Below are 24,179 nucleotides of genomic sequence, written 5' to 3' on the forward strand. Positions count from 1 at the left end.
AATGTATTTCTCAGGTGTTAATGTTCTCTTCATCAGGGTAGAACACGTGAGAGATAGTAGGGTGGGAGAAAATTAGAAGTTACTTTAGGAAGAAGAAAGGCTAAGGAGAGCTGAATAAAAGGAAGAAAGCTAGTGAAGGGAAGGGTATAGAGCACAATTGTTGGTGTGAAATACTTCTAAAAAGCTAATTTACATTTACATACATACATATTTACCTGAACACTGTGCTACTAAATGTTTTATAAATTTCTAAAGGCCACCCAAAACTTGTAATCTTTAAACACTTCTCCCACTGACCCAATGACTTTACCCTCTACTGACATTGGTATATTGTGTCCAAATGGAAAGGAACATGAAGTTCATGTTTTCCATGTAATAATTTTTAAACTTCCACATATAAGAAAGAAATTAATTTCACCTTCTTAACCAAAAGATTGTAAATCGATTACATTATCTATTGTTAGTAGATTGGATGTCTGCTGACATTCCATAACTATATCTTTGAAAACCTTCTCTAATGAATGTGTAAGTAGTTCAGAATGAGACCAGAAGTTTGGAGTGCCTCCATTGCATTGTTCCCTTGCATCGGTTACTTTCCTGAGAATGGAACACAGATCTACGATTCAAATCACTTCAGTATTTACTTTGAGATGTCCTTGTAGCTGTTCTTCTAAAAGTGCCTCAGATTTTTATGTATTTGGAGAACAGAGGTTGACAAGTAAAGTCAGACTTGGTTTCTCTTTTCTGTCTTAGATAAAAGGTGTTGCCATGCAATTTTGGTGGTTGGTAACTAATACAAAATGAACGTAGATTGAATTTGAAAATTCGTTACTAGTTATGTAGTCAGTAATAGACATAATGGCTTGTTTAAAATAGATATTGTGTAATATAGCAGAGCTACTTTTTAATCTGAGATATTTTAACTATTAGGTGGAAACGAACAGTTGCAGCCAGAAGGTCAGGAAGATTTACGAGAATTACTGAAAAAGACACTGGAATTCTGTTTATCTAGGTATGTATTTACCTAAATGTACCAAACTGGAGGGTGACTAACAACTTGGGATGTATGTTAATGCATTTCTTCATTGCTACTTAAAACTGAGTGGAAAGGGTGAGAATTTGGAAAAAGTAACAACAACAAATTTGATTGTTGTGTTGATGTACGTCTTAAAGCTTACCTGAAACCTCTGTGCCTAATGGATAAACCAGCAAATGTATGGGTTTCAAATGAGAGTAGTTACAAGCAATTACAGATGAGGTGAATTTTTGTGATCTTTACTGGTCCTAATTAAAACTAAGTAACTTAAGCCATTTAGCAAGCTTTGTTTAAGCTAGTGATTTTCATTAATTAGCAAAAATGCTGAAGGAATCTGCCTTCTACTATGTGATGAGTTTTTGTCTCAAGTTTATTGGACAAAGTTAATCTGTGACATTTCTCTATTTTTGCTTTTTTCTCCCAACAGAGAAAATCTTGCCAGTGACATGTACCTTATATCACAGATGGACAGTGATCAGTATGTGCCAATAATGACAGTAGCAAACCTTGATCATGTCAAGAAACTCAGTACTGATATGGATTTGATTGTTGAAGTGCTGAGATGTAAGTAAAAGTTCCTCAGTGCTAGAAAGCATTTTGGTATTGGTGCAAAACTATTAATCTGAATTTTTCATCTCTTCTTGCTTACTGTGTTGCAGTAAAATGCCGTTATTTTCTGTACAGCATTAGGTAGATCAAGCAGCTTAGACCATCACAGTTATAGGACTGTAGTTTTATCAAAGCCATTCTGTATTCCAGCTACTGAATAATGATCTGTGGAAATAATAATTAATGATTTTAAACTGTGGGATGTGATGGGACAACTCACATGACTGGAGGATCATGGTGAATACCTCTAGACTGTCCTGTAAAGACAGGTGGGGTAAAAGGGATGGAGGAGTCCCACTCTGTTGAGGAGAACCTTGAATGTATAAAAATCAGCTGCGTGAGTCATGAAAGCTCTGTGGAGTAGTTGTGGGCCAGGGCCAAGACCCTGGGGGTTGTTTCCAAGGGGCATCTTAGAGTTGGCATCTGCTACTGATCTAAACCAAGACAATAAGGCCAACAGCGATATTTGTGTCACTTTAGTGAGCTTTGGGTCAGCCAAACCTAGTTCTTACAGTCGATTTCAATGGCTTAGATATTTGCTGGAAGAACAATACAGCAGCTGATGTCATCCATCAAGTTTCTGGAATGTGCAGAGGGCTGTTTCCCCATACAAGTGTTAGATATGCCGACCAGGAATGAGGCACTGCTGGACTCACTACTCAGAAACTAAGAAAACCTGCTTTGTAATGTCTCAGTCAGTGGGAGCCTTGGCTGCAGCAATCACAGAACTGTGACATTTGGGGTCGTGCTGAGCACACTGAGCATTTCCAAGGTTTTAGATTTTGCAAGAGCAATCTTTGGCTTGCTCAGAGCACAGCTGGGAGGGATTCTGTGGGAAGTTTCCAGTTTTTCTATAGGATAAAGGCACTAACTGTACTAGTGCTGGGAGTTCTCTCCTGGAAGCACAAAAATATTTCATCCTCTGTAAAGATAAGGGAAGTAGGTGGATCAAGAGACCCCCTTGGCTTAACTCTGTGCATCTGAGTCTGCTCAAAACAAGAGAGAAGCATACCAGAGATAGAAAAGGGTGAGAGCTACAAGGGCATTGCCAGGATGTGTAGAGATGCAATTATAAATGGAAAAGCTCAGCTCAAATTTGTCGAGAGCTACAAGTTTTGTAAAAAACTAGAAAAGGTTCTTCAGATATGTAAATAATGAACAGAAGAAACATTGTCTGCTTGTTTCTTAATGTTCAGAAATATCTGAAGCCCTGCATTGTAAGCCTGTGTTCACAGCATCTTTTGGAGTGCAAAGCTACCAGGTTTGCTGACAGCTGAAATGCCTTCTTGTCTTTTCTCTCTTAGCGTTGCCTTTAGTTCAAGTGGATGAAAAGGGGGAAAAAGTTCGGCCAAATCAGAATCGCTGTATTGTGATTTTACGTGAAGTACCTGAATCTACTCCCATTGAAGTAAGTGTGCTCTTGTCCAGTAAAGAAAAAACTTTTCTCTTAGGACTTGGAAGTTAGATTTCTTCTAGATTTCAATAGGCACATCATATTTTTTACTACACTTTTAGTTTCTAACAGCACTTCTTAAACTTTACTCACAGGAAGTCTGTGGTAGAACCTGTAGTTCTGCAGAAGGCTGAGGAACTGATAGTGCTATGGTTGAGATACATCATTTCCTTGGACTTTGTCTTACCTATATGCACTTGGTGCTCAGATCCTTGGATAAATAGACAAAGATGAAAGAGGATAAGTCTTAGAGCAGAAAATGCCACTGTTGCACCTCGAAGCTTGTTCAAGTAAAGTAGTTAAAGCTTTGTAAACATTTCCATGATGCTGAGAGGTGTCAGTAAGTCACTAAGGATCTCCATTGGCTTGTGCAGTGAGTACAAGACTGGAGAACAACTTTCTTTGAAAGATACTTAATGCCACTCTGATGAAGTAGGAACTATGACTAATGGAAATATTAGAAAAAATTATGGGGTGATAATTAAACAATCTTGAATTTTCAAACAGAAGGAGAAGCTGCAGATTCTTGATGATGGGTATATATTTTGGTTTCTCTTCTGTTTAATTTTACAAGGAAGACTAACGATTCTGAAAAAGTTGCTCCTCTTAATAACTGTCATACAAAAATCAGAAGTACTGCAGTTTAGAAACTGATAACAAAACAGTAATATATTTTGGTTTCTCTTCTGTTTAATTTTACAAGGAAGACTAACGATTCTGAAAAAGTTGCTCCTCTTAATAACTGTCATACAAAAATCAGAAGTACTGCAGTTTAGAAACTGATAACAAAACAGTAAGTGGCCTTAATAAACAGGAACATGAAACAAAATGCTAAAAGGAATTGGAGGGAAGAAGTTGGATATATGCTATATACATAGCTTAAAAATAGTGGCTGCTTCTTGCTTTCTAAATGAAATGTAGCCTTTCAAAGATTGCCTAACTTTTAATTTTGTAGATTTTTTTTTTTCTGTCTTCAGTTCATCGGGCTGGATATATTAGCAGTGGATGTTCACTCTTAAATGTTTGACAACAACAAAGTTCTGAGGAATCTTTTCAGAAGAGTTAGTCTCCAGTGTAATGTTTTATACATTGTCTTTAAATTTGTTGGGCTAGAAAAAACTAGACTTAACTAACCAGATTTAGTAGCCTATGTTTTCTGGCACAGCAGAGTCAGGCTTTGTTTAAGCAGCAAAATTCCAGGATGCTGTAAGGCCTCACAAGTTGTGTTGCCTTTTGATGCTGCTCACCTCAGATCTGTGACAAAACAAAAAATATGCAAATAAATTAAAACAAATAAGAAATCCAGAGTCTGTTTTTTCTGTAGAAACTAACCAGTTATGTTTGAGGTAACATAAGCCCTGTTTCAAATACTTGCATCTGTAGACATACGAGTTAAAGCTTACCCTGCAGGTTTCTGCTGAAATGGCAGGATTTTCCTGTCCCATGCCATATACACAGGTTTTCATGTGGCTCCATGGTTTTGGGGACAGGGAAGAAATAGACATTTTTTGCACTTGATGCCAAGTTTAAATGTCTTCTGTGGCCTAAACAGCTCCCAGCTAAACCTCTCTTGCAGTATGGCCTTAGACAGTGCTAGTTTGAATTCCTTCCAGTGGGGAGATTGGAGAGAGCTGAACACTACTGCAGATGTTCTGAACTACTCCATTAAATTTTGTATGCCCAACTGTGCTTTCTTTCTTTCTCAGTGTGCCAGAGTTTTGCATTTTTTACATTGATGTTTTTTTCTCTCTATCCTTCCCCCCTCACCTCTCCACCTCCTTATCAAACCACTTTCCCCAGGAGGTTGAAGCACTTTTCAAAGGAGACAATTTGCCTAAGTTCATCAACTGTGAGTTTGCCTATAATGACAATTGGTTCATCACATTTGAATCAGAAGCTGATGCACAGCAGGTAACATTGTTTTTTGAAACATACTAGAATGCAAAAGTAAATAAGGATGATATGACAGTGAATTGACAGGTTGCAACCTGTATTACAAATGTGTAACAACTTAAAGAGAAAAATACCCCAAACTGCAAAAACAGTAATGCTTCCCCTTAGGCAGTATCCCGTTTTCAGTAACTATTAAACATAACTCTTAAAAGATTTTTTTATCTTGTTCACATATCCTGGCTTCCTGGCTAAGCTATGATTTTTTTGTACTGAAAGTGTTGATATTTTGGGTGACACATTGAAATGCTTCAATCATAACCATTAGAGTCTTGTTTTAATGCTGTTGATGCACTTAATGATAGGTAAATGTTGCAAAATGCAGATGATGTGTGAGAGTTTGCTATACTGTAACATTAGCAGACATTCCAAGAATTATTGTTAAGCTTAGCCTGTTAAAACTTAAGTTTCCTTTATTTAAATTTCATTTGACAAATCTAATGATTTCTTTTTTTTTTTTTTTTAAGGCTTACAGATACCTTAGAGAAGAAGTGAAGACTTTCCAAGGAAAACCAATTAAGGTAAACAGAGATTTACTATGTTAGGGGTGGGGTGTGTGTATGTTCTGGGTTTTGTGGTGCTCACTGTGATTTCTAATATAAATTTAGGTGGTCCAATCTCAGCACCATTTGACCTGAAGGTGGGTTTAGAAATGTGGCACATACCACTTGCCTTCTCCTTTTGCTCATTTCTGCTGTGGTACATCCAGCCCAGCATCAGGCAGTAGAGCAGCATTCAGCTGTTCCTGCTGTCCTTGGAGGACAAAGCAGTGACTGATAATTGTCCAGTAAAAGTTAGAGCTGCTAGTTTGAACCATCCTGATTTCATTTGAAATGCTGCTGTAATGAATAATCTAATCTCCTTTGCAGGCAAGGATAAAAGCAAAGGCAATAGCTATAAACACATTTTTGCCAAAGAATGGATATAGACCTCTGGATATGAACCTGTACACGCAGCAGCGCTACACAACATCCTTTTACATCCCTCCAGTATACAGTCCCCAGCAGCACTTCCCACTGTACAGCTTAATCGGCCCACAGACCTGGTCAGCCACACACAGCTACCTTGACCCTTCACTGGTAAGTCTCTTGATTCTGAAACAATTGTATTCTTTTCAAAGTTGATACTGTTTTCTTATTGAGGTGTAGGAAATATACCTATCCTGAGGAGAGGAGTTAAAGCTTCTGGTTCTTCTTGAAAAACAGTCCTTCAAAATCCTTGTCGTGGTGTACAAGATGGATTATTTGAAAATTGTGTCTGATCTCAGACTGGAGTGTGATTCTCTTAAACCTTTCAGGTTTTGAGGCATTTCTCTAGCAAAGACTTGTCAAGATACCAAGTTATCTTGATCTTCTAACAGGAAGTTGGGTTGTAGGTTAACATGCTGAATTGCCCTATTTGACATGTTCTTAAAGCAGAATATTTTCTGTGCAATAGCAACATCTCTTTTGACAATTAAAAGTAAAATTGCTTTTGCTAATTGCAAAAATCACTTTCAAAATGATTTTTAAATTATTTTCCTAAAGGGGCTGTTGGTAAGGCTTGGTGCTAAGGTGGTAGCAATAAATCCTTAAATACTCTAATTAGACATCTGCTGTATCTTGCAATGCTGCTTCCATCTTCTGCATTGTGAGAGTCTGTTCAGAATTACCTTGGCCCTTTTTAGTTGGCCTTTGTTACCCTACAAATACATGGACAAGTTTTCTGTAGTGACTGGGAGGCTCAGGTTCCCTATTTGGAGCTTCTTTCTCCCCTCTGGATATGCCTCTTTATTTGTAGCTCAAAGAAATGAGGGGAGCAATGCTCAAAATTAGAAGTTCTTCAGATGTTTTTTTTGGCAGAGGATTAAAGTGTCCTTGAACAAACTTGAGCTAACATCCTCTGTACTGAACCACAGCTAATTAAAAAGTTGGTGTGCTAAACACTTCACACACAGGGAAGGCAAGCAGAACCCTTGCAGGGGGAGGCTTTCCGGGGGGGATGAAGAATGTGGAGGAGACAAGGTAACACAGAGAGCAGTGTTATTCCAGCAGAAAGCTGTCTGGCTAAGCAGCAGTGAATGTGAATCTGCCTGTAGGTAAACAAAGACTGACTATTGCACAGTCTTGCTCTGGGGTACTGAGGAGCTGGATGGGAATGGTATAGAAGACATAGATTAATAAGCCACACCTTCAAGCACAGTATACTGTGTATTTACCATATGTTATCCTGTAACTTTTTGTATCCAAGAAAGCTTACTAGTCCCATCCTTTGGGGAAAGCATGATGAGTTTGCCAGCAATAAAGATCTCATACTTTTCTTAGTCAAAACAGGAAATCAACTGTCTGCACTTTGCTTTTCACTGTTTTGCAGTGTATTGTCATTGGTTATCTGCATTTTATGTACATGACTGTAACGTGATGTTTCTTGATTCTTTTGTAGGAAGAGCTATATTTGAATAGAAATCACTTGAGGAGAACAGGGACCATGAGGAACCATGGCACAGCAATAATTTTCATGAGACAGGGTTGCAGTTTGGATGTAGAGACTTGTGTGGAAATACAGCAAAGTTTCTCTATTCTGCTTCAACATAAATGCTACTTTCTCTCATCTCTAATTTGAGATTGAATAACCCAGTAGTGTGGGCATATCATTTTAGTTCTGAAATCTGAGTATGACAACATGTCCTCAGGATTCTACCTCATTCTCCATCATGTGCTTAATAATATTTGAGAAAAGATCTAGTTTTTCCTGTTCAGGGAAAAAAAATAAATTGGAAAGAAAGTATGTTTGAACCAGTTGATTTCTGTAGAGATGCTTTTGGTATTATTGGAAAATGGGGGAAAAATAATTTTTTCCTCCAGAAAGATCACACATCATTATAAAGAAAGAAAAGTTGAATATTGCTAGGGTCCCTACTGTGTTCAGCATCTTCTCATTTTTCAGATTCAGTGGTTGCTTACTACCTTTGATGAAATTTTGCAGCATTTATGTTGTAACTCTTAAACCATTCAAAGCATTATATTGATGAAATTTAGTTCCTCGAGGAGCTTTGTTACAGGCCTTATTTAATGGTCTTTTTGTGAAGCCTGAGGTAGCATTTGCTGTTGTGCTTGCTAGGTTAGGCTAGCAGCAGTTTGATCTGACAGCTTCGGGATTAAATTTTGTTTTCCATTGATTGGTGATTTAACTTGCACAAGAAACCTTTCTCAAGTTTAAATGTACCTTTATAGCAAGTGGTCTTAATCCCAGCTGTTTCTCACCACTTAACAGAATGTAGAAATAGTCTTGTTTTTCTGCATTGTAGTTGTTTTCAGGGGGAGAAGACAAAAGCATTTGCTGGTGCTAACAGTAACATTTCTTAAATGAAACTCACTTAGACATTTAAATAAAAAAGACAAAAGTGTGCTAGTGAGGTTGGAGAAATTACTTTGAACATGCTTCAGGTTTTGAGGCACCTTGTTTTTACAAGGTGCACCCACCTCAGAAAATGTTTTGCTAATGTTGTTTCTTCAGACAAGAAGACAGGGTTTCACATGTAGAAAAAGGTGGTAAGATCTGAAAAGGATCAGAGTTCTATTTAATATCCACTTATTCTCTAGGCTTTATTTAGATGTCACATGGAAGTACACTGAGGAACTAAAAAGAAGTTGTTAGGGTTTTTTTAGGGAAGAATTCACGTATAATTATAAGAGAAACAATTAGAGGCTGTGACAAAGAAGTATCTTAGTACTCCCAAGTCATGTGTAGTATGGTGTGAAATAGGAGGAGAGCTATTCAACTTACAACCAAGAATTTTGGCTTGATGTTTTTCAGTCTCTTGAACTATCATAGGTTGAATATGTGTAGTGACTGACTTCTCAGAAAAGCAGAAGCTTGGGTTTTTTTCAGAAATTTTGTAAGTTAGCTACAAGGCACTAGACAGATGCACTATTGCTGTTTGAGACAATCTTTTGAGTACTGTCCCGCAAAGAGTGACATAAAATATGGGATTAAGAAAAGTAATATTCAGTTTATTTATAATGATGAGCACGCAATACATTTTTTTAGGTAACACCATTTCCAAATACTGGATTTATCAACGGATTCACATCCCCAACCTTCAAGCCTGCTGCTTCTCCACTGACAACACTCAGACAATATCCTCCCAGGAACAGGCAAGTTCATCTATCTTTTAACAATTCTGTTGATAATCTGGCACGTGGGACTTCCGTCTGCTTATTTTAGTAATACTACCTAACTTGAGAATACTTGTGAAACTGAACCTGGTGGCAAAGGTGAGGCCAAAGGGCAGATGGTGCTCCTGATGTTAATGGATGTAGTGTTTCAAAATGTAAATGGACAGTCTGAGAGCTGAGAACTTGTCTGTTCTGTGATTTAGGGTATTGAGCTGAAATATGCTGAAAGATGATGTGTCATCAGCAGGATTATTCGTATAGTAAAGGTGTAGTTGAAAACAGACAGGGAAAAGGTTAATTTTGATAATTCACATGACCTGTTATAATGAATGTTGATCATTCTTATAAATTAAGTGATAAAGGACTGAAGATCTTGCTTCTTCTGAATTCTGTGAATAGGCTTAGGCCTCAGAAGATCTCTGATAGTGTGCGTATGTTGAAATGACTTTTGAATTTATAGGAATCCTAGCAAGTCACATATACGACATACAATACCCAGTGCAGAAAGGGGACCTGGGCTTCTAGACAGTCCTACAATATTCAACTTTTCTGCTGATCGTTTAATCAATGGCGTCAGGAGCCCACAGACGCGGCAGCCGGGACAAAGCAGGACACGGGTGCAGAGCGCTACCACCAGCTACACCAAGAGGGAGGTGGGGACGGGCCGCATGGAACAGAGCAGCGTTGACTCCTCCCCTGGACTGGGCAGAGGGAGGTGAGTGTGCTCCACAGCTGTCCCCTGAACAGCCAAGTACTCTGCTTCTAAACCGCTCTGTTTAGTGGAGGTGTGGTATTGTTACTGTTCTCAATACAGCTTTAAACTCAGAGTCTCTCCTCAAATCTAAAACCTTGCAAAGTACTTCACAGAAAGAGTTAAGTACAGCACAAAGGCAAAGCGGGCTTGCATACTTTCCTACCAGATGAAAATCATTATTGCCAACTAGTGAACTATTTACATCTGTAAGATCTAATCCTCTGTCCTTTCTTCATCTGGTGCAAGAAAGTTTTTGTGTATTATTTGTTTGACTTTATTGAAGTTCTGCCCAATTCTGTTGTTCAGCATTGTAGATTGGACACCTCAATGTGTATTAGCAGTGCTCATTCTTAACTTTTTCAGTTGAAGGATCAGAATTTTGATCAAATTGGACATACACAACAGCAAAATGATGGATTGGTGTGGAGGGAGGAAAAATGGCTACAGGCAACTAAGGAAACTATTGTTATGTTGTTTTAAAAGCAACCAAACAGAAACCACAACCAGCTACCTGGGGAACTGAAAATTGACATATTTATAAATACAGTTCTAAGAAGTGCTTCATGAAAGTATTGTGTGGCTTTGATAATGGCTGTATTTATGACTCCAAGTAAATCACATTTTGAGTGACTTACTGAATTGGAAGATAACTCAAGTGTTTTGCAGATGATCCTATTTTAGACTTGTATCATTGCAAAATTAAATGGGTTATTTGTGCACGGGTTGTAATACTTTCCTGAATCTAATTTACCAAATTGCATTATGACTAATGGATGAAAGTATGATTAAGAACTCAGGAAATAATGATTGCTCAAACTATAGACTACAAAAATGTACAGGAATAGTCAGTACTTAAAATTATATTTTGGTGTTTCAGTATTGAATACATTTAGAATAATAAAAGTCAAGCAAACTTAGCAAATATATTGAAACTGAATTTGAATGCACAGCAAATTTTACAATGCTGCTTATAGGGGCTTTACCTGAAGCAGAGCTGGGGTCAAAGTGCTGAAAATGATTTGAAGGAGCAGTACCTGGATTGCAAGTAGTTAACTGTATTTGAGAAGTTACATTGGTATACAAGAATTCCTAACCCCCTTATTTAGATACTGTAATGTTTTGTTTAGTCCTTATATGTAATCTCTACTGAGGTGTGCTTTTAACACAGGAATTACTTGTAACCAGTGTATTCTTATGCTGACTTGCTAAGATTTATACCTTTATTTTAACAACAGCTTGCTAGGAATTCTTCCCTAAAACATTTCTTAATAACCTGTGTAGAATGAAGATGGATGAAATAGCGGTTGGAATTAATTTCTTCTGTTTTCATTAACCACTTTCCGTCCATTTATAGGCAAGGTTCTCATATCTGCATTCTTTCCCTTAGGAAAAACTCCTATGGCTACCGAAAGAAAAGGGAGGACAAATTTACAGTGAGTGTTCATGATCTTATTTGTCTCTAATAAAACTAGGGTTACAAGGCAATAGTGTGGAGACTATGTGGAGTAGCAGGTGACATAAGTTACTGGAGGAGCAGTTGTACATCAGTTTTTTAAATACAACAGCTCATTAGTCACGTGAGTGTCTGCATTTGGGTATCAGAGAAGATTTTCCATTAATGTAGAAGTCAGGGAAAAGTTAAAATTACTCTCACAGTAGCAAAAAATTTGCATCTCAGTTTTTGCCAACATGCCAGTGTTAACATTCAGGAATAGCTAAACAGCTGAAGTTCAAAACACTAGATCCTTTATTATTAATCATGGTGTCAATAAAGAACATTTTACAGATCCTTGTGGCATAATGTGTGGCAAAAATACTTGTTATGAAATGGTCAGTTCATTTTCTTAAATGCCTCTTCCAAGTGCCACTTGGTAAGGGTATGCTAACACTATTAACATACTGTGGTTTTGGGAAACTGAAATTCAAGGTTAATACCAAAGTAGACTTGATACTTGAAAAGGCTGCACTAAGTGTAGAAGAGAAAAAACATGGTTTTGTAGGATTTAAGGTTTGATGTGATAAAACCAGTCATTTCTTTGCAATTCATTTTTGCCACACGTGACATATTCATGAAGTTGAACCAGGTTATTTCCTTATTCATGTTACAGTTGTAAAGTAACACTACTGCAGGAGCCATAACACTTTCCTGAAGGTCTGGAATCACTGCACTTATGTGTTTGTGGCTCCTGCTGTTGAGTGGCCTGAGTGAACTTAAATAAAGGAGTCGGAAAGTTTATCAATGATTCCTTCCTTTTTATTGGTTTGAGTTCTCATCAAACTTCGCAGAGTCAGTGAGACCACGTTGCATGTAGGATTTCCAGTACTTCTTCCTTTTGTCCTTTCAAAGCTGCTTGAATTTTTAGAGTGAAGTTTTAACTTTTTTCAATATTTGAAAGAACAAGGAAGTGGTACAGGTTAGATGTGAGTGACTGGAGTGAAATGATTACCTTGGACACCTCCCTGAGCAGAGTAGCACTTTGGACAGAGCTGACTGCAAAGATTATTTGAACTTTGAATGTAAAAGCTGGTAGATGGGACTTCTTTAGAGACCCAGAGTTCCCTTTTGTCAGCACCAGGCTGTAATTGGGCAGCCAGGTTCCTTCCAGTCTCTTCTGGGCCAAGAATCTTTAGTCTGTAGTGTCCAATCCTGGACCTTGAGCAGAGGTGAGAGCTGCTGCACACCCACGACTGCAAGGAAGCAAAAGATTTAAAATTTCCCCTTTTAGACTGTGGAAGTAATTGAATCCAGTATCCTATTTCTTTCATAATGCTGCAGCAATTAGATAGTGTACACAGGGCACCACTAAAACCGGTATATTTGAATGGAGTAGTGCCTTCTTTAGAAGATTTTTCTTTTTGAAGGAAAAATTATAGAGTTGTATGCACATTTGCATGAAAAAGAGCATGAAACTTTTTGATCAGATTGTTTCTGAGCCTATAGACATAAGCCAAGTACTGAAGAAGTCAACTTGAGAAATTTTATGCAATTAGCTTAAAATTCATTTAAGTCCTCACTCATCCTGCTAATTTAAGATGTTCATGCCACTCTTAATATTTTGAGGGTTTTAGGACTCAACCGTGTAACTTAAAATGTAACATAAAAGCATTAGCTGTTGCAGTACTTTAGTCCCCTTTAAGAAGAGCAAATGCAGTGATGTGAACAATAAGTTTTAAAAATTTGAGTCGTTCTTCTTGCAGTTTGAGCTGGATAAGTGTAGTCTCTCTCCCTGACCTTTGCCAGGTCATCTGACTTCAGTTTTGGAGATTTGCAGTCTTCATTGCTGTAGCATTCTTCCAGGAGGTAATGCTGGGTCAGTGGCAGTGCTAGGAGTTGCAGTGATTCATGACTCTGTATTTTTTCTTTCCCTACTTCCCTCTTGACACACAATTCTTTGGACATTACATGTAGTTTGTGAAAGGACCTCAAAGGTGTCTGTTGTTCTTTTTGTTCAGAAGCATTGTTCTCACATTCACTCCATCTTGATAGATACTCGTTCTTTTTCCAAATAAGAATTGTTTCAAGGATTGCTTTGCATTTGGTATTTTGCAGCAGAGATCATCTTAGCACAGGCCTCAGCACAGTCAAGAAACAGTTCTTTGAAGAAAAGCTTTTGTTTACATGATGTAGGTGAAGTTAATTGGTAACAGTTACAGCAGTTACAGCATATTACAAAGGAGTTTTATTTTTCCTGTGTAAATATAATATAACTTACAAATAACCAGCAATTCTCACAAGTGATCTTAAACCATGGTACTTTTAACTCCTGAACTGCTCTCTGTAGTGCAAAATAATTGCATTTAGCACACAGGTTGTGATTTTTGCTTGAGATATTGGTTTTCTTCTTAGAAAGAGTCTCTGTTTCAAAAATAGTTTTGACACTTATCTTTCTATTTTTACACAGTGACAATATAGATTAATATTAATTGGATATATATTATTGTCTGTGCTATATACAAGGCATGCTGTCTTGCCCTTTCTTCATATATCTGAAAATAAGATTCTTGTTGACTCCTGTCTTTTTATTTCGGATGTTACTAACTGTACATAAATGGGCATTATATTTTCACCATATCATGACACATAAACCAGTCTGGTTTTCTTTCTGTGTCAGTGTGTCTGTCCTCAAGAAGAGTCAATGAGAACTTCTTACTATGCTAATATCCCTAAAGCTAGTGCATATACCATGACATTTAAATAATAATTAAATATTTTAAGGGCAACAGTGGAAAATGAAAGCATCTATTCCTCAGTACTCTGGATTTTTTGGGAGATGAGATGGGGGAGCCTTCTCCAGGGATTTGCTGATACAAATCAAGTGCAAAACACAGTTTAGAGTTGCATATCTTTTCTGTCATCTAGTGCAGTAACCCAAACATGCTATTTCTATTCCAGAGAGGCCAAACACAGTCTCCACCACCCCCAAAACCTCCATCTCCCAGCTTTGAATTGGGTTTATCTAGCTTTCCTCCATTACCCGGGGCTGCTGGCAATTTAAAGACTGAAGATCTGTTTGAAAACAGACTGTCCAGTGTGGTAATAGGAACGTCAAAAGAAAGAGTGAGTAGTGGATGTTCATTTTTGTTGGGAAAACAAAGAATTGCATAGCTCTTGTTTTCTGATTTGGTGGTTTATACATGGCAAATCTTGTGGGTTTACATGGGTTGTAACAAATGTTCTTAAAAAACAGCTGTTGAATGATGTGCTGCTGCCTTCTTCACTTTATATCTTAGAATTTGTTGGCTATTCTCTTTGAAATGGTGTGGAATATGGGCACCGGTATAAAATAAGGAGATGTTAATAGCAGAGATTAGAAAATATGCTCTTTGTTGTTCATGACTGTCCCAGGCTTTTTTATAGACTCAGGTGAAAAGTATGTGATACATTTTCCCTCCTGCTTGAAAGTAAGACTTCTGAGTTACATATAAAACACTCTAAAGTGACAGAGACAAACTTCTAAGCAGCAAAATAAAGAAGCTGCCTACATAATCTCAGTACACTAGGCATCATAGCTGGAACAAGAACTGCTACCAAAACCAGATCCCAGTGTTGTCTTGTCATATTGCTCAGAAATATAAAAATACACCAGAATAACTTGGCAACCACTGCAGTATAGATGTAGTAGAGATGCAGCTGAAATTAATGTTCAGTAGCTTTTCATAGATTTCATTCTTAGAACTGTCTCTGCCATGCCATCTGTGAGTGACAGTGTGTTCTCCTCCAGCAAGACTCACATAACCCTGTGCACTGTGGAACACTCTGGGCTATGAAAGTCTGTATTGGCTTTTTTTGATAGCTCAAATTGAACTTGTGTTTTTCACAGCTGAGGAAGTTAAGTCCTGTATTAGCAGTGCAAAGCCATGTGGTGAACCACCACAATCTCACATCTTCTCCTGCAATGGGCTGGATTTAGAATGTTTTCTTTGGTGCCCGTGTATCAGAGGTGGGTAGGGAGTGTTTGTTGGTAAAGGAAGGGGGAGGCAGCAGGGCAGCCCGCACCCGAGGCAGTGACTGTACACAGAGAAGCCATCTCCTCTGTCCCCTGCAAGTGCTAGCAGGGGCAACTGTATTCCAGGATTGCAGTTCAGAGCCACAGTAAGAGCAGTGTTTAACTTACTGTCAGCCAGTACTACAGAATGTAGGCTATTCTTGGCTAAGATCTATTCATTTGGAAGTATTTTACCTCTGTTACTTATGAAGTGGGTTTTGACTATTGTATTTCAGGTTTTAAATACAATTCCAGCACTTGCTTTTAATGCTGCAGCTGAAAACCCTTTGTTCTCCTGTTACAGATCTGGTACTTGCTTTTCACTGTACTTATGGTAAAGAACTTCGACTTCTCTCCTGTAGAGGCAGTCTTCCTATCAGTCAGGCACTGAGGTTTTAAATGATACTTGCAGCTTTATAATACTTGCACTGTCACATTAAAAAGCATCCTTCAATTTACCAGTTTCATTTTCCAGCATACAGGAGTTATTCTGAAACATTGTGTGCAAGAAAGGGATTATGCTACCTTCCCTTGTTGGCATTTAAATAAAGAGTAAGATAACAGCAGCTGGCTCCAAAGAGTGATTGTGTTCTGCTACAAAGCTGTTTGAGCTACCATCAGTCTTGCCAATGTATACAGGCTGCTTTTCACCTTGATCTCAATGTTTTTTCACGTCACTTGGTGTTACAAAGCACTGAAGTAGAGTTACACAGTGCTTCCCTTGTTTTGTATAGATGGGCAAGTCCAGCGTACGGAAGCTGAGGGGACTAAAGGTCTGTAATTTCCAGCAGTTGTTACCCAAGCATCATGTGTTTAAGCTCTCAGTGATGCTCTTCTAGATGTAGCTCTGGGGAATGGCAGGTAATAATCATCCCACGTTTTGTAAGGAGGAAGTGCAGCACTGTCAGATCAAGGGCTGAGTGTTTTGGCAAGGAAAAGCTCTTGCATGTCTGCTTGACTTGAAGCTATTCACACTTAACCGTGTACCTACAAGTTGTGATGCACTTGGGTCAGAATGCTCAGCAGCTTGCAATTCCAAGCCTTTGCACACACACTGAATAAAACTATAAAAGCTGTTATGTTACTTCTAAACATCCACCTTTTGCAGTCTTTTTCTTTGAATCAAACTAGGCTTGGATCTACTGCAGTAGTCTGTGCTGCCTGATTTTAAACAGTGCCATCAAATACCATTTTCCTTTATAACAACGACCACAGGAGTCTTAGGGTTTTTGCCCTTTTGAATGGTGGCTTGGCTGGGGGAAAAGGGAGGGTTGTCTTGTCCCTTCTGAGCTTGTGTTCTCCCATTGGTTCCCCTTCTGCTTACCAGAATCTCTTCAGGGTTTAGAGTTTTTAGGATAAGAGAGGCCAGAAGCAATACAAAGCACCCATTAAAGCAAACAAAATGGTTATAAATGTGAGATTTATGTTTTTCAGGATACAGAGTTGTCTTTTCTTATTTTGTGACAATTTAAATTAATATATGCTTCTTGAACCTATTTGGCAGCACAGTATCACTTGGCACTAGAAGAATCTTTTGAGGGCTATGGAAAAAGCCTTTTTGCTTGGTAGTAAATCATTATATTGGGATGATGTAGAATTAGAGCTTTGAAGAAGACAATTCTTAGTGCACAGCACTAGGAGACTTTCATCTTCATAGGCTGCCTGTGGTTATGTGAACAGGTGCAAAGCCTACTTTGTCACCAGCAGGTGCAACATTTCCAGGTGGAAAGAAGTCCAGTCACTGGTGGTGTTCCTCAGGGCTCAGTGGTGTGGCCAGTCAGGTTTAATAACCTCATCAGTCATCTGGACAAGGGGATCGAGGGCACCCTCAGTGAGTTCACTAAGCTGGGCAGGAAGGGAAAGGTCTGCAGAGGCTTCTGGACAGGCTGGATTGATGAGCCAAGGCCAAGTGCTGGGTCCTGCTCTTGTATCACAACAACCCCAGGCAGTGCTACAGGCTGGGGACAGAGGTGGCTGGAAAGTGGCCCTGTGGGAAAGGACCTGGGGGTGCTGGTGGACAGCAGCTGAACATGAGCCAGGTGGCCAAGAAAGCCAAAGGCATCCTGGCCTGGATCAGCAGTGGTGTGGCCAGCAGTGATTGTCCTCCTGTACTGGGCACTGCTGAGGTCACACCTCAAATCCTGTGTCCAGTTCTGGGCCATCACTACAAGAAAAACTTTGAGGTGCTGGAATGTCTCCAGAGAAGGGCAGCAGAGCTGGAGAAGGGTCCAGAGCACAGCTGAGGGAGCTGGGGTTGTGTAACCTGGAGAAAAGAAGGCTCAGAGAGATCTTATCACTCCCTACAGCTGCCTGCACAGAGGTAGGGGTTGGTCTCTTTTCCCAGGCAAGAAGTGACTGGACAAGAGGAAATGGCCTCAAGCTGTGCCAGGGGAGGTTTAGGTTGAAAGTCAGGAATTGTTTTTTTACTGAAAGGCAAGTTAAGTGTTGGAACACATTGCCCAGAGAAATGATGGAGTCACTATCCTAGAAGTGTTCAAGAAATGACCAGACGTGGCACTAGTTGACAAGGTGATGATTAATTAAAGGTCTTCTGTAACCGTAATGATTCAAAGTGATTTTTGTCATTCAGAAATGTCCCAAAGGGTCCTGAAGCTTATAACTTCTTTGGAAATAACCAGAGAGTGTTATTTGTTATTTGTGTTTCTAAATAAATGTAAGGGAAAAATAACATTCATTATAATCACATATTGCCTCTTTCTGTACCTTCCCATAGTCAATTTACCAGTATAAATTAAACTAGGAACTGTTTCCTGGTTATGCTAATTTTCAGGCAGACCATATTAATTGGATATTTTGATTGTCCTTCTGTGCCTTTTTTCCCCCTTCAGAACATTAATGTGGATGCAAGTACAAACACTATTCCATCAGGAATTCCTCGAGAGCCGTTACCAGTTTCTTCTACATTGCCCAGGACCTTTGAAAGGTCTCCTTCGCCACCCCAGCCTACTGAGTAAGCACTTAATTATATGGGTGTAATTATTCTACTCTGAATCACATTTGCATTTTCTTTCATCAGGCAGAACAATGTAAATAGCTATTAAAATCTTAATGAAAGAAGTAATATTTTGTTGTAGTAAAGGCAATAAAGCTTAATTTCTGAACAATATCATAACAGTGATTCAATCATAGTAGTCATTTAGCAGAAGAAAATTTAGTGTCGTGGTTTCGTTTCTGTGAGTAGAAGTTTAGTGAATACCTTACTGTCTTGTATTTAGATAGCTTTGAAACACAGACAGTAAACCCATGGCCCAGTGGGCAGGGCTGGTGTGCATGCCATAAAAAAAAGTTCTTTGGTAACACTTTGAACCTACAAATCAAATAACTGAGTAACTAAATGTTCCTGGAACATGACAAATTACAGGTAGTGTCGCATTGCACAGGAATATTTTTTTTCTATTTTTGGTAGCATTTTCGAATGCAATGCTAGTCATCATGTGTTAGGCAAATTACAGCTGTAACTACTTGCAGTCATACTCATACTTTTTAGACCTATTATTAAACCATTCATCTGTCCTGAAGTTTCACTTTTCATGAGCCTTGCTTTCCTGCTGGATGCTTACAGGGACTCCAAAGTTGTGGACAAACAGCAGAGAGAGACACAGAGTACAGAAAGACTTTCTTCTTCCACACTGAGTACTGCATGTAAATCGGTACAAGTCAATGGGGCTGCCACAGTAAGTGACCTTATTACTTCACTTTTCCTTAATGATCCAGTTTGAATTTAGCAGAATATTTATTGCTACCCAGTGTTGTCTGATCATATGAGCCCAGCAGCCTAGAATTTGTCTAGCAGCTTCAAATTTGCTTGCTGTGCTTCATGGTTACTTGCATTATAGTTATACAATTAACAGTGCAAAAGAGATCTCCTTATCTGAATCCTTTTCTTGGTAATATCCTTGAGGCAGAAGTATTAATACATACGTTGATATTGAAACCAGAGTATTCATCATGTTTCAGCTGGTTTAGACTTTGAAAAGGAAGTATTTTGCCTTATGCCAATCCCTCATTTTTCTGGCATACTGTTTTACATTTAACCTTTTCTTCAGCTTTATTGTCTATACAGCTGCTGTAAACTTCATACTCAAGCCCTCATCTGCATATTTAAGTGCAACAGTCTTTTGGGACAAGGACTCCTCTCTTTTTTGTTCGTAAAAGTAATTTTTTTTCCTCAGGATGCTTTGTTTAACTCTGTCCTGTTTGTTTCCGATTTCCCAGGAACTGCGGAAACCTAGTTATGCGGAAATTTGCCAGAGAACAACTAAGGATCCTCCTACATTGCAACCCCAGAAAGAACAGAAGCCAAACACTGTAGCGTGTGGGAAAGAAGAAAGAAAGCCCACAGAAACAATAGAGAAAAACAGAGAACCTCCTCCTGCAAAGTCACATCCTGGACAACCCAAAGACCAGAGGAGACAGTCAGGACGCAGATCGTCCCCTCCAGCCGTTGGCAAACGCTTAAATAAAGAACAGAGTACCCCTCCAAAATCTCCTCAGTGAAAATAACACCTGGGAGGGATTTGAGAAGAGGTCTGTTTCCCACAAATTAAACCCATGTTCCCACTAAGATACCTGAGAATGAGTTGCTGGTTAGGAGCTTGCAGTGATACAAGGCATGTAACAATGCCTGCAAGTTATTTTTCTGTGAAATACTTTTTCCCCTCTTGAACAAACATTCTATTTTTCTGGGTATTTCTGGATAGTTGTTCTAAACCTTACATTTAGATTGGTGCTTAATTGGAGGTGAAGCTTAGTGTGATTTTTTTTTTTTCAAGGTGTAAAATATTTGTCTTTAAAAAAAAATCAACTTTTTATTAAGCCTCTCTGTGGCTGTGTGAGTGCAAGCTCTGTATAGTGAGTTTTTTCTAAACTGTTAAGCAGAAACATGCTGCTGCAATATTTTTAATAAACTGGTCTGCAAGTACATATCTAAAGTGTCCAAAAGACTGATAACGGCAGCTAGTGTGTAGAGTGCAAGAAAGTAGATATATTTTACAAATTAGTATGTGACCTTGAAGATTTTTTTTTATCAGGCTGCTGTACTAAGTGTCAGCAAATGAACTTGCACTTTTAGGTTAAATAATTAGCTGTTTCTAGCATTTTTAAAAACTTAATCTTTTTTTGATGTTTTGCACACACAAAGTGAATTCTACAGGGCACCATAGCAGTCTTTCTGAAATATTTCCTTTTTTGACTTACTGCAAGCAAGTAACCATCTTCTCACTCCAGAATAAAACTGATGTTATAATTTGCAAATACAAAGCACATTGTGAATAGAAAGAATCAAGTCTGTGAGCTTCTATGGTGGTGAAGCCTGTTAGTGGATGTTATCAGGAGAAAGCAGAGTAGCCTTCTTGTGATAACCTTAGCTTCCCTGTGCTTGTAAGGGAGTTAACTGAGTCAGCGCTGTATATTCTGGTTACCCCTGTGCTCTGTGTAGACTTTTTTTTTTTTTAAACTCTGCCCCAAGTGCTCTTTGAAAGAGTTCATATCTTAGTCAGCCTTGTGTTGACATCTTCCTGTAACTACAAGCATTGGCATTTGGATTTAAATTTTTCAAGACGTGAGATAATGGTGTTTGTTTTGTGTGGTGGAGGAAGAGATCCCTGATATTTACCTCTGGGATGAGGTTTCTCACACTTATTTACTTTAGAAGTGATGCGCTTTCTGAAGGACAAGGATGCACTAAATTAGCAAGTTTCTAATAAAGTTGAATATAAATTATTTTTGTTTTAAAATGCCTGAAGCTTTTCTTTAAGTGTTTAAACTGCAGGAAGTTCAGACAAAACTCATTCCTGCTGACTATGACAGTACAGTTTATTCCACAAAAATGTTTATTTAAACAACTGATTTTTTTAAAGAATTATTTCCATCCAATATTTAAAGACTTGAATTTTATTTAAACTTGAAAATGACTTTGCCTTAACTTTTGTACAAGACAGTTTAGAGTTAATGAGGTCTGACCCCGTGGAGGGTTAGCATGAATGGCATACAGAATTACTCAGTTACAGTATGTATCTATTGTCACTGGTCTTACTGGGTAAACATACTGTAGTACAGGAACTAGCAGCAGTTTTTGTAATATACCTTAAAGATCTTAAACAGTTGATCTTTTTCAGATTGTTGAAAAAACTGTAAATGCAAATAGTCAATACTGTATTAAATATGTGCACTTGGAAGTGTGTGCTTTGCTTGTACAGTTGTAAATAATCAGAACATATAAAAAGGTACCCTAAAGAAAAAAATCTGATAAAAATTATTGATATTATAAATGTTGCTGTTGAGCTGGATGTAGATAAACTAAATGTTGTGGTTTGAATATTACTTTAAATTGTTGTTTTTTCTTTTTCTTATTTTATTCTGGTGTGTTGAACTGACTCTGCCTCTTCACTGCAAAAGGGAAATGGAACGGAAATCTTATTTGAAAGCCCTCAGATGTTTTCCTAAAGTCCCTTTAAAACCAAACAATTTAACCAATTCAAAAGTTCTGTGATGTAAATAATGAATTTCAGCAGTCAAACTGTAATTTTTAAGTCATTAATAAAAATCAAGTCTAATTGGGGAAAAACTTGACTGCTGCAAAAATATGCTGCTTTCAAGAGTATCACTGCATGGTTCATAGAACTGTAAAGTAACTATAGAAGTTGACTCCTGATAAATTTCCTATTACAAGCATCAATTGGTAACTAGTTGGCATTGTAAATCCAGCCTGTTGTATGCTGCAGAATTGGTCAAAATAGGGCACGTGGAGTCAGTCGATTTTTCTTGTTTAAAAAGCGCACTTTGTGAATGCTGTGGGAGGAGATAGCACCCCAACACCGTCACCAAAACTGCTCCACTACTTCTGTCATTGGATTTTTTGATCCCCTTCTCCTTTCCCCAGCGGCAGTGAAAGCGGTAGCTAGATTTGTGTATGGTTTAGGCCAGCTGTATGATTCATTTCGTTTGTCTGCTGCAAGTGAAAGGCTTTACCAGCTGCAAACAGTGGCAAGTGCTCCCTTCCAGCGGCTGTGAGCGGCTGGCGCTGGTGCTCAGCCGGACCCCGGGGTGAACTCTTGAGACCAGTGGGATGTGTTGTGCTGTTCTAATGTATTCTGCTGCCGTTTGTGATAGGTCAATACACTGTAATTACTGCTTACCCAGCAACAGTCTGTTGCATCTGAAGTTTAAACCTTCCTCTGATGTGGTTTTATAGCTTTTTTTTTTTTTTTTAAAAAAAAAAAGGTGACACGCCAAATCGCTGTGTAATATACAATACAACTTCTCCTGACTGTATTTTACTTTTGAGATTTATTCCCCGCCCCCCCACTCAGTGACAAAATGGAGTTTTTGGAGTAGAGTTGTGAAGTTGCATGCAGACTGTTGCTACGATACAGAGAGGGATTAAAACATGGCTTTTAAAATGAAAAACCTCCCAAAAGCAGCAGCTAAGCTCAAGGTTCAGGGATACAGTAATTAAAATTGGCATTTTTCCCTGTTAAAACTGTGGTAATGCTTTTCATTTTGAAAACAAGCTAAAATGGGATCGGAGATTCTTCCAGGAATTAAAAAAAAGGTTGCTTTCAAAACTTGAATGTAATTTCAGATCAGTCCCCACCCCGTGACACTGTCACTTAGAAATGTGTGAGCAGCGGCAAATTTTTGATGTTGCTGTGTTACCCTTCAAAGCCTTGAGCATGGAAAGGCCCCTGCTGGAGCGTGGTGCAGTGTATCAGGAGCAACAGCTGACTGTAATGGTGCACACCTATCTCTGAATCTCCTTGAGCTGCAGGTAGGGGTTTGTGCTTTGTAACCTATTACACTAATAGCAGCAGACAATCTAAGATTTCTAAGGAGACCTAACAGCTGCCAATTCATGAAATAGAAGTGTAATATGGGAGCCTTTTTGAGGGTTTTTGTTTTTGTTCTTCTTCCATTAAGACTGGAATCAAGCTTACATGTAAACTATCAGTAATTTAAGTTTCCTTTTGTGTCATAAAATGCAAAACTGTCTAATTTGAAAAAAAAATATGTAGGTTATGAAAAATAAAGATTTAGGCACTGTTGAATTCCTGATTTTTTAATTAAACATTTCTTCAGCAGTATTTTTCATTACCTTTTGTCTTTTGCTCCCATTTTTGGAAATTGTATATTTCTAATTTTGGGAAAAAAACCCCACTCTTGCTTTCCTGTTCAATACAGCTCTTGTAACCATCACCTAAGGCTCTGTGCCAGCAGCAAGAACCCCTGTGATATTTCTCTGAAGCTGCAGTGTCTTTCTCTATTAGGTAACTATGGCTGGTTAACTTTTTTAAAGCAAGCACAAAAGCTGATGTTTTTGTTTACTGAAGGTTCTATACATTACTGGTTTCATCAATTTATTAGACAACATATTGGCTTGGTCCTAAATATGGATTTTAATGTTTGGGTTGGTGCTTTGGTTGCATGGTGCTTGAATCTGGAGATGTCCTGGGATTATTTTTGGCTTTAGCTGCTTTTAGAAGTTCTTCTCAAAGAAGGTCTTGTATCTAGGAGAGAAGAGCTTCGGGGCTATCCTCTGTCTATGTAAAAGAATATTTTGGAAATATTTCAAACACCACCCCACCACTCCCTTGTTTTGTTTTGTTAAGGTTTTCTCTTATGCAGCTATATCTGACCAATTGTAGCAATGGATGTAAGCACGGAAGTATTAACAATTGCTGTGGTTTATATGCATCTTGTGAAGCACTGCAGTATT

At 38.4% G+C, this 24,179-nt stretch overlaps 1 protein-coding gene across 4 annotated transcripts in view; it reads left to right on the plus strand.

The window, feature by feature from the left end:
- The window catches only part of LARP4B (La ribonucleoprotein 4B), a 55,541-nt gene extending 32,030 nt beyond the window's left edge, over positions 1 to 23,511 (plus strand). For all 4 annotated transcript variants that reach the window (XM_063415527.1, XM_063415536.1, XM_063415519.1 and 1 more), the window contains 13 exons: positions 931 to 1,012; positions 1,464 to 1,600; positions 2,950 to 3,053; positions 4,899 to 5,009; positions 5,516 to 5,569; positions 5,918 to 6,127; positions 9,078 to 9,184; positions 9,666 to 9,920; positions 11,347 to 11,392; positions 14,353 to 14,517; positions 18,295 to 18,416; positions 19,029 to 19,140; positions 19,682 to 23,511. In XM_063415527.1, the coding sequence (XP_063271597.1) occupies positions 931 to 1,012; positions 1,464 to 1,600; positions 2,950 to 3,053; positions 4,899 to 5,009; positions 5,516 to 5,569; positions 5,918 to 6,127; positions 9,078 to 9,184; positions 9,666 to 9,920; positions 11,347 to 11,392; positions 14,353 to 14,517; positions 18,295 to 18,416; positions 19,029 to 19,140; positions 19,682 to 19,963 (1,787 nt within the window). In that variant the 3' untranslated portion in view covers positions 19,964 to 23,511. The remainder of the gene's footprint in view (positions 1 to 930; positions 1,013 to 1,463; positions 1,601 to 2,949; positions 3,054 to 4,898; positions 5,010 to 5,515; positions 5,570 to 5,917; positions 6,128 to 9,077; positions 9,185 to 9,665; positions 9,921 to 11,346; positions 11,393 to 14,352; positions 14,518 to 18,294; positions 18,417 to 19,028; positions 19,141 to 19,681) is intronic.
- The last annotated feature ends 668 nt before the right edge of the window (positions 23,512 to 24,179 follow it).

This window comes from Prinia subflava, chromosome 1 (assembly GCF_021018805.1).
Source record: "Prinia subflava isolate CZ2003 ecotype Zambia chromosome 1, Cam_Psub_1.2, whole genome shotgun sequence".
In the NCBI taxonomy this organism is placed as follows: domain Eukaryota; kingdom Metazoa; phylum Chordata; class Aves; order Passeriformes; family Cisticolidae; genus Prinia; species Prinia subflava.